This window comes from Ascidiella aspersa, chromosome 3 (assembly GCF_963924565.1).
Source record: "Ascidiella aspersa chromosome 3, kaAscAspe10.2, whole genome shotgun sequence".
Taxonomy (NCBI): Eukaryota; Metazoa; Chordata; class Ascidiacea; order Phlebobranchia; family Ascidiidae; genus Ascidiella; species Ascidiella aspersa.
In genome coordinates, this window is record NC_139449.1 from 1,359,910 (window position 1) to 1,371,196 (window position 11,287).

Sequence of the window (11,287 nt, forward strand, 5' to 3'; positions counted from 1 at the left end):
CCGGTCAAAACGATCTTCGTTTAGTATTGCCCGTGGTGAAAGGCTTGCTTGTAATTTAGCGCTAGTTCCGTTCATGGAACTTGAAAACTGCGCTGCTGAAAGTCGAATTATGTATGATTCTACCACAATTAAACACATATATTTCACGGTCTTGATTTGTTTTTTTTACCTGAAGTTAACAATTGTACACCGTGATTTCGCAGTTGGCGCCTGACAGGATTGTCGACGACGCACGTGCTCGCTTTTGCTGGACGTATTTGGTGTTTCTGGGTTTTTTCTATCACGTCTTGCAATCACCATTCTATGACGTCATATTTTCACTGTTTTAATGACGTCATTATACATTAACATCCGGCGAAAAATAGGGGAATTCCCTAAGTTGACAATTCAGGACCCCTTTTTTTGATTTTCTGGTTACGCCCCTGATTACCCCCCCCCTGGAAAATTTTCTGCGGGCGCCCCTGATTATACTTACTAAATGTATAATATTAAAAAAGTTTAGCCTACCCAGCACATTATTTGGCTGATAAATTAGCCTTAATGCACATCATAGTTTGTCTGTAATAAGTTGATAAAAGATTTATTATTACCAACAACAAATGAAATCACTTTATGACGTTTTTCTTTGGAAGTTACGCATGGCCAGTTCAATTAAAAAACAAACTTTGTTCCTTCAGCTGGGGTGTCATCATAGATAATTTGCTTGACAAAACAGTTTTTACATCGACAAATAAAACAACCTTTCATGTTTTTGAAATATTTATTGTTCCTTCAGTTTCCGTTATGTCTAATTACTAACATGTTACGCGAATTCTCCAAAATATTTCGGTTACTTAGCAATTTATAAACTTCAAACAAGTAAAGGTATGATGTCATGTATTTTATAAGCGATCCATTTATAAGCAAAGTGTCGTGACGTAAGAGTTTGCAATACTGAAATAGAGAAATATACAATTGTGGGATCCAAATCGAGTCCTGGGTGAATGTCCAAACAAATTACCGTAGGTTTTATTTACAGAAATAGATTATTGTCTAAAAAAATCAAAAATTAAAGATCTAAAATGCCCTATGTTTGTATGTTTTATTGCGAAACTCGATTTTTTTCGCAAAACTAAGGTGACTGATAGGAAATAATTTTTAGTTTCACGATGCATGAAATGTATGTACAAGTTGCGAGCAATTATAAGCAGATCAATCGCATCTCAGTTTCATGGTAGTAGCTTTCAATGCAACGTCAAAACCCTTCCAATAGTACCAGACGATGTTCATGTTAAATCCGCTCGATGTTCTTGCCCACTCCCCATTCAGGTGCGAGCGGTGGCAACTCCTGAACCACCAAGCTCCGTGGTAGTCGCTGGCGCAATTCCCGCTACTAAACAACAAGGTGCTATCGTTAAAGCGATTATCCGTAAAATTGTGAATTAATATTAGGAATTAAACAATGTTTAAGTAAATACAGAGCATCTTATCATGGTAACTTAAATTTGATCTCTTGTTAAAAGTGACTTCCCCAATGCAAGGTAGCAGCAATAAAAATTTGTCAAAATTTGCTAAATAAAAAAACGATAACATTTGGACCTAACTATTTTATGTGTTAATGCGCTTTGTAAGGTGGTCGAATGGTAGTAATGCAGTTTGTGTGATTGCAAAAAAATACATCAATTATTTTTTCCTTTTTTATTTTCATAATTTTTAATTCTTCTTGCAAACATAAAACGCAAATATCGACTTACCTTCTGTCGTGGTCTCGGTCTTTGGTTGAAAACTGCATTCCGTTGTGATAATCCAAACTGTCACCAGCTGTACCACTGTAACCAGCTACCAGCAGTGTGTAGTTGCCAGCCTCGTTCCCAACAGAGAATGAACTGGAAAAAACATCGATGCAAAAACAAAGATAAAGTCCAATGGTGTACATTTCATAATGAATGGGGAAAGCAGTCGAATAATATTTTCGGTACTTGCACTTGCTAAACATACAGTATATTATGTTTTTAGGTATTTTACTAACTTACCTGTATTCTGCGTATCTGTGGGCATCGTTGAAATCGTACAAATCAATGCGAAGCCGACATTGCTTGCCAGATGTTAGCGTGTGGATTCTTTCCAAGCCTGTGCATTATTAAGACTTTTAACATAAGTTGTGAAATCGACAATTGCGTACATTGCGTATATGGTTTTACAAGTTCTTTTCATAAATGTGTGTGATGTAGTGTAAGATTCTGGCTACATTTGATTAATGTCGTACATTAAACTGCTAAATTTGGCAGTTGTACGAAAGTAATTTAAAAACTTTTTTTGTATTTAAGCTGTTCACATACCAAGCCAAAATTCGCCTGAAAAGTCTCCGAATCCGTTTTTGTATTCGGTCCAGTTGCGATAGAAATCCACACTCCCGTTAAACCTTCGCTGGAAAACCTGCAAAACAAGAATGTGTGAATTGTTGGCAGGAATTATGGAATCGGCTACGATCCGATATTATCAGACATCCCAAGTTGGTGCGCCCATTTTAGCAAAAAAAATTCAAACTTCCTAAAATTAACCAGCAATTATAAAAAGCTTACAAAATGCAATTCAAATCAATGCCCGTTTTTTGCAAATGCGTTGTTAATGCGTTGTTGTCCTCTTACCGTCCATCCGTCTTCGATGAGAAGTGTTGCCCTCCAGTTAAGTGACGTCACAATCCTTTCCAACTCTGAAAAGTTTGTTGTTGTTTACATTTACATTGGTTTGGAAAATAACTTAAACAAACACCGCATTACAAGCCACATGGCTTCCTACAGCATAAAGCCTAGAGCAGAACCTTCACATTATTAAATCATAAAGATTCAATTACCTCTAGGTTTTATGTTATTTAATCATTGTGTTGCTTTAAACAGCAGCCTACACATGCGATGTAGAACCAAGTTACCTCTCAATCTCGCCAAGATTTCTTGCAAAGCGCCTTCATCACTCTGAGCAACTTCACCCTTTTCACCCTTTAACCCCCTAGATCCGGGTATTCCCCTGGGCCCAAGTTTACCAGCAGGACCTTGGTCGCCTTTGGCTCCACGTGGCGCACCTAGGGTCCCTGGTAATATTGTGACGTCATTGTCACAAACAGGAACTGTGACGTAACTGCATCGGTTTGCGTCACAAATCACAAGGAAGGAGAGACAGATCGAAATAAACTTAACTAACATTTTGTTTTCCTGGCGAAACAAAACAAGTCCTAATTGAAAGCGGAGCGGAGCAGAGCAGAGCAGTGACTTGTGACACACTGTTCGCACATTGTGAAAGAAGTGCGCACATTTTTGACGGCAGTTTAAAATGTGCGCACATTTTTTGCACATATTTACGCACATTGTGCAAAACAATGGCACGTGCCCCGCCGCGACTTGTGTACTGGGGCTTTGGGCCTGACCCCTTACAGTTGTCAGGCAGGTCGCAACCGCGTGAGTTCTTGTTGTTTGCAAAGGTTTCTGGTCAGATATGCTACCTGTCAAAACCACAACTAAAATACCAAAATAATATTGTTACAATGTAAATTAAAACGTTATCAAAAAGCAATAATGAACGTATACTTGTTTCAAAGTTCAGTGACAGCCACTGCCTATTGCCGCCACTCTCGGCTCAACACTGCGCAAAAGACTTCTCTAGAGAATGCCGCAAAGCCGCTAAGAAAGACATGTATATAGCCAATACGTAGGAAGAAAAAGAACACGAAAGTTACGTCATATTTGGCCAATAAAACTGGCCGGCACTCTGAAAACATGGCTAGGAATTACAACGGCAATTTTAAGGCCAATTTGCAGCGGGAGTCAGACGCCAGCAAAACAAGTGGCTTGTTTTGCACAGCGTGATAACGCCGCCCACAAAAGGTTACATGTCAAGTTTGAAACGAGGCGGATTGAAGCAGGAAAACTCAGGAATTTTACACACAACAATACGGTAAACATTAAATCATCAAATATGATATTATGTAACTGAAGAAATATTTGGCAAACGAAAACTGAAACGCGTAATATAAAACCTTATTTATCAATTCGTAATATAACTTAATGAACTCTAAGGTTTGGCTTATGGCAATTGATTAATTTAGGTGTTTAATGTGTTAGTGAACACGTAACAGTCCCCTGATGTCAATGTGGACGTTACGAGCAACGCACAAGCGTGGGTAAAACCTGACAGAACTTGCAAGAGTATCTTTAAACCCGCAGTTGATGATTGAAGGTTGGTTAGCCGCATATTCGACTTTGCTTTGCTTTCATTCAGAAACTTATTTTGTCGAAAGCCATAAAACTGCCAACTAAATATCGGAAACTACTTTTCCAATATTTTATGGCAATGACGTCATTATGGGGAAACGAGTACTCGACGAGTAGTAGCAAAACCTAATCTCCAGTAGTCAGCATTTGTTCTTCAATCTACTATATATTTATTTCAATCTAGTAAGTTGCCTTAAACCGTTTTTTTTAACTGATGGCATTCACTCTAATAAGAATCGATAAGTACAACATAAAAACGTAACCTGTCTTTTAATTTTCTATTACTAGTCATTGGGTGTGACTTTTTCAAATTGCAATAAAACAAAAGCGTTGGGCATTTTTAACACTATTAAATGACTTTGTTTAATGTAAACTTGCTTTTTTGTAAAGTTAAAAGCCACAGCCAGGTGACAGCCCGCCTGCCTTTTTCCTTCGCCCAAAACTCGTAATAATAAACCGACTTTTTTCCTTAAATCAGTGGTTCTTAACCTCTGTTAACCTGTCCAACCCCTGTGTTACTCTGCAAGCTTTCGTCGAACCCAAAATTTTCACTCAGTTTTTGTTTTTTCCTCCTAGCAGTTGAAACTCGGCATAATCAAATTATAAACTTGCATTTAAATAGGTTAAATTGACCAAACTTTCAATTTTTAGCGCTACATGACACCTTGGCACATACAGGAGTTTCGAGTTTAGCTTGAAATAACAGCATTTATGTTTCAGAGGGAGTTCTCGCCGAACCCTTGAAACAGCTGCGTCGAATAGCAAGGGTTCGATTGAACCCTGGTTAAGAACCACTGCGTTAAATCATTAACAGGATCACGCCACCTCCAACTGCATCGTGACGTAACGCTCACGCTTGAGGTCAAACTGTTTGCTGCTACAGCTCAGCTGGTTAGCTGAAATGCAAATTTAGATTTTTTTAGTACACATGGCCGAGAAATTTGAAAACAAAAAAACATGGAAAGTTTAAAATTATAGACTCTTAAACGTGGAAACCATTCAATTGCTATGAAAAATTATACTATACTCTAACCAACTATAATAATAATTTCTACTCAAGACCTTTACATAATATTAACTAATTGATTTTTCTTTTTTTCAAATAGATTTCGTTTTTCGGTGATGGCAGCTATGGTTATCTTTCTCTGAATGTGTTTACTTCATATATCCTAATTTTCTATTAGACTTTTCCATTTAATTTTACATTCCATTTTAATGGCGAAAGTCTTATTTCAAAAAAAAACAAAACTGCTGAACAACTTTGGGCAGCAAAATAAACCTTTTAAAAAGCCGCCAGCGCCAGAATTTGTGAACAAGATACGACTGTACACTATATCGCGGCAAACAGAATGGCGCTTGTTTAATTAGGGGACCTACTTACTAGTGATGTCCGACACTTTCATTTTATTACGATACCCGATTACCAAAATTATTACGTTCTATAATATACAATTTCCATTTAAAATATTTATCAATTTCACATCACATAATAAACACGTATGTACAAGTTGTGATTAATTATAAGCAGATCTATCGCATCTCAGTTTCATTGCAGTCGCTTTAAGCGTTTCGCGAAATCCCTTCCAATGCCGCCAGATGATGTTTACTTGGTCCTGTTAAAGCAAACATCTTTTTTTTCGATTGTTCTATCCAAACGCCGTTCAGGTGACATCCAATGATTTTGTCGAACCACCAAGCCCCTCTTAAGAGTCTGGCATAATTTAGGTACGAACTAGACACAACAAGATGCCACCTTTAAACAATAATTCGTTACATTTGAACTTATCAGTCGGTAATTAAACAATGGTAAAGTTAAAATTTAATAGCGTCTTATATAACTTGTGCCTAATTTTGAATTCTACTTTCGTGCAAAATAAAACAAGTCTACGTTGCAAATATTGGATTCCAAGATGTTTAGTAATGAGGATAACAAACTTGTAAATCAATAAAGCGCACTTGTAATCAGACAAGGTAATCGACGAAGGAAATAGACGCTCAAACAATTGTTTTGCATGGTAAATAGACCTTGGAAAGAAACACATCAGTTATATAATGAGATCGAAAATACTTCTTTCTCGTGTCTTTAAATTTGAATATAGCAAATATTGACTTACCTTCTGTCGTGGTTTTGGTTTTTGGTGGAAAACTGCATTCCGTTGTGTAACCTCAAACTATCACCAGCTGTACCATTGTATCCAGCTACCAGCAGTGTGTAGTTGCCAGCCTCGTTCCCAACAGAGAATGAACTGGAAAAACATCGTTGTAAACCAAAGATAAAGTCCAATGTTGTGCATTTCATATTGAATGGGGAAATTAGTTAATTATTATATGCATCTAGGTAATTGCACTTTTTAAACATACCGGTACAGTAAATTGTGTTTAGGGTATTTCACTAACTTACACGTATTATGCGTATCTGTTTCACTAACTTACCTGTAATCTGCGTATACCTACGCAACTCTACGCAACCCTACTTTTAACACACTTTTTGAAATCGCAGGCCTTATGTGTTCTGTTGGTGGGCAATATTCCGTTGTGGAAACAAATATTAAGCTCATTTACAGATATAATGACATTTTCATTTCAAACCCCAAATAAATTATTGAAAATTTTTGTTCAACAAGCTCATTGATAAACAACGGTATTCGTACTTATATTTTCGTTCAACATTATTTTTATCGTGTAACTAACCAACAGCGAAATGAAGAAAATTCAGTTTCCTTTCGGTATCTGGGTGAATGTTTCTGATTGATAAAAATGTTTGCAAAAAAAACAAAAACATGGAAACCAAATACATCATCAATACTCTTTAAATGTCAATCTGTGCATCAAATTTCTTACATTAATAATAACCCGACTATATATACAATGAGTGGACAAATTTGAAACCCTTGGTGCTATTTTAATGCCCTTATTTTGAGTAGTATTTGTTTTAAATGGGATGGCGTTGTTTCTGTAGGTGACTTTTTTAAGCAAAATCTTTAGATATCTAGAGGTTTTGTACAATTCGCAGTTGCATTGAGAAGCCCGTTTTAAAACTTCTTTTTCCAGTTGAATTATTTTATACCAAGCAAAATCATTAAGATTTCTTGACGTTTCAACGTAAATTGCATTTAAGTAATGCGGATAAATCGTTGAATATTGTCGTGGATAGCTTTCAAAAACTTTAGAGACTCGAAATAGCAGTCTTAGAGGTTTAAATTTCGTGTTTTTAAAGTGTAAATTGCGTTTCTTGAATTTTGTACTGTTGAAAGTGTTACAAATATCAGCAACATCATTTATTTAAATTGATTTTAGCAATCAGGTTATATTTTTGCAAAGGGTCGTCGATAACTTTAATATGTCAGGCAATCAGCACCATTCCACTTCTTAATTTAATACTCGCAGTAAAACCCTTCACATAATTTATGCTGATTTTAAAATATTTGTTGATTGAATTACAACCGTAAAGCAACCCCACTTCCTGCTACTCTCACCAGCTTCTGAAAACAATGCTATTTACAGATTTCTTCAAAAAATCGCATCGTGTTGAGTCAATATATCGACCCTAATTGTAAACCGGCCCCCGAAACATCTTTTATATTTGTTTCCCATGGCCCAATGGCAAAAATAATAGCCATGGTGTAAAGGCCACAATTTGTCTCCAATTACGTAAGATTTAAAACAACCCAAAATATGCCTAATAACAATTTTACAACATTGCCAAATACTAATGTGAGTTAAATTTGAAAATAAGCCTTCAAGGTATTTCCACTGTTGCAAAACATGATAAGTGTAGCTGAGAGCAAAATAAAGTGATGTAAACTTCACCTTTTTATGCTGATTTTAGAATATTTTGTTCAATAATTGACGCTTGTAACAAAACATTATTTATGCCTATTATCACCAGCTTGTCAAAACAATGCTATATAACAATTTTATAAAAAATCACATTTCTTTAATTGCATTCTCCGCTGTTTTAAAACATAGCTGTAGCAACTGTAAACTGCTTTAAATACCAACCGCACCTCTTTTAATCCAAGTTATTTGTCTAAATAAAAGTCCAAGTCAAGTCATTTGTCCAGAAGACTTAAGTCAAGACGAGAATAAAACAGGCGTGAAAGTTAAGTTAGACTTCCCTTGAAACTCATCAAACATCATACAGTACTCCAATTTTTTTATAAAGACAAGTTGACACTTTTATAAATTTTTAGGCTTGTTTCAAACAGGTAGATCCTATTTTTTCTTGCTAGTTTGGCCCCTCTTATATAAAAACACGAGGTGGCATGTTTGGAATTTCTAGCTTTTAAGGTTAATTCGATTTAGGTTAAACTATTCAATATTTAAGGGTTGCTTACTTCACTTCTAAAGCAGTCGTTCTTTTTTGTTTACTTAACCTAAATTTTCATGGAATTTTCGCGTTTGTGTTATAAACTAAACAACAAGAAAGGTTTTAAAAGAGCAGTTTAAACCGCCTCTCAAGGCAATGAAAAGCGTTCGTCGAAAATTATTCTGTTGCGACAAATGCGTCACGGCTTGTCGTAAAACTATGACGTTGTTATTTCTAGAGTTCATTTCCATTTTTGGCTCTTTTAAGAGTACCGTCATTCGTGTAATTGGGACTTGGCAGTTTTACCTATATTTCGAAATTCACCTTTAAAAAGGTCTGTATAACGTTTTAATGTATTAATTTAGCGTTATATTACAACAGGCTGTAACCATCATTTAATTTCCGACAAGTTGATTTGTTCACCCCTGTTTTATTTTTTGATCTTGGGGGTCATATGGTGCATATAACCGTGTTCCGCATTTATCTTTGTGTGTAAGATGCTTTTTTACCAACTTTTATCGCTTTTCACTAAAAAAAGTGATTTTGTCGAACAATTTTGTTCGTTTTGCCCCAAATAACGGTGCTTTTTTTGGTGCTTTTATATTTTGCGGTGTAACCTTTCACGAGTTATCGTCATTTCACTTGTTTCAACTGCACCAAACATAATTTTCCGGTCAAAATATTACAAACTTCTGCGTAGAATAAGTTAAGCATTTTCGCCTAAAACGCCTCAGCCATTTACCGCAAGATGGCGCCAGAGTGCCACGACAAATGGATTTTTTTGCACCTCTTTGTTTCGAGACAATCACCTTTGTTTTGCAATTGTTGCATGCGATAGAATTTACACCAACCTAATATTGTTATTCTTGTTGTTATATATAAATAGCTATATATCTCGATTTAATTGCATTTGTGCTGTTGTGTTTGTTTGTTTGTTTTTTTGCTGTTATTGTTCTTGTTATCTTATGCCTGTACAAACTCTAGCTGTAGTTGTACGATTCTTTTATGGCTTTTTTGTTTGATATATGGTTGCGATTTTTTTTAATGTAACTTTGATTTTAGTGTCTAGCCCCATTTTGTATTTCTTTTAATGAAAAAAAATAAAACCTTGATAAGAAATAGTTTGAGCGGTGGATGAATTTTATCGTTTATCTATAAGTTGGCAAAATTTTAAATAGGGACATTATACCTTTAATGATACGAAAACATGCAATGACACTTAAAGAGACTTTGTGCTAAAAAAAAGTTAACATATAAGTAGAAAAGATTCGCGCCGTGCACGAAATTTTTTTGCCGTTTTAATGTTAAAGTTGGCAAAAACAGAGTTTGTACAGCGCTGTAGGAGTGGTGTACAACACAGCGAAACCATTGGAATCATTGCAAAAATTAAATATTAACTTAGAGCAAGCGCAAAAAAAAAGTATGAGCAACTAACTCGAAATGCGAAAAAACAGGACATTTGGACATCTTTGAGCGTCCTCGGAGGACCATTCCGTTTTCTCAAGAAAAGAGGACAAATCCTCCTAAAAGAGGACGAATGGTAGACCTATACAGAGTCAGAGCTGGACTCGGGACTCGATAAAATCTTACATTTGGCGAGTCGGACTCGGGACTCGGGACTCGTGACTCGTGACTCGTGACTCGGGACTCGGGACTCGGGACTCGGGACTCGGGACTCGGGACTCGGGACTCGGGACTCGGGACTCGGGACTCGGGACTCGGGACTCGGGACTCGGGACTCGGGACTCGGGACTCGGGACTCGGGACTCGGGACTCGGGCTTATTTTTTTGGCCGGAGTCGGAACCGGGTTTTTTTTAACCGACTCCGCAGCCCTGGACTTGACATGTTATATTTGAAAAGATTTGATTTCAACTTAAGTTATTTTACAAATGACATGACTGCGACTTAAATGACTTATTCATAACACTGCAATGTTCTATTTTTGTCTTTATTTGATAGGCATTTCTGATGTTATTACCACTAGGTTCTACATGCTTATGAATAGCCTTTTAGATCTTCTTCAATGAATTTGGAGATACAACAGAATGCAGCAGGCAAAGTGGTATAGTTGTATATCTCTTGTTCCGATGTAGCTGTGTAGCTAAGTTGGCAAATTATCGGTTCTTGTTGAGCCAAGATCTTGAGTGCAAGCTTATTATGGCTAGATGTTGCCAGCCTTGCCAATTGCTAGTCTTACATCCAGTTACATCAATTATTTCAAATATTAAAGTGTTCTTTTAATAATATCAATTGCAAATTTCCAAAAGGTGGAGAATGTGTATGCAAAGTTTAAAATCATTTACAACGACTGTTTATTCTATGAAGTGTTGTGCGAATTTTTCTGTTTCTTTTCAATCTACGCCCATTATCTATTGTTAGTAATACTTGTTTAATAAAGAAAGTATGATCACTTTGTATGTTAGTTATGTTCACATTTGAAGTAACCAGTACATTTTTGTGAAAAGAGTTGTATTTAGAATATCCAAGGTAATGTAAAAGAATGTTATCTAAACTAAGATATCATGTTTCATACTTGCATAATATTAGTGAAATATAATTGAAATAAGCAGCAGTATGCTTTTATGGACAATATATGGGCTTTTGGCTAAAGCAATTTTAGCGGAGGTGGTCAGCACTGCACCCGTTTGATGTGTCCTATTAAATATTTAAAAAATGGGCGCTGGTCTAAAATCCTACCACAACCATTAAATCAACGCACAATATTTGGGTTAG

The 11,287-nt window shown here is 36.2% G+C and overlaps 1 protein-coding gene across 1 annotated transcript; it reads right to left on the reverse strand.

Moving 5' to 3' along the window:
• Positions 1-859: 859 nt before the first annotated feature.
• Positions 860-3,183, reverse strand: LOC146158013 (microfibril-associated glycoprotein 4-like). Its single transcript, XM_083385834.1, has 6 exons — positions 2,909-3,183; positions 2,628-2,692; positions 2,319-2,415; positions 2,012-2,109; positions 1,734-1,894; positions 860-1,372 (listed from the first exon to the last, which is right to left on the reverse strand). The coding sequence occupies exons 1-6, from the start codon at positions 3,177-3,179 to the stop codon at positions 1,192-1,194; spliced, it is 873 nt and encodes a 290-aa protein (XP_083241960.1). The 5' UTR covers positions 3,180-3,183; the 3' UTR covers positions 860-1,191.
• Between the last annotated feature and the right edge of the window lie 8,104 nt (positions 3,184-11,287).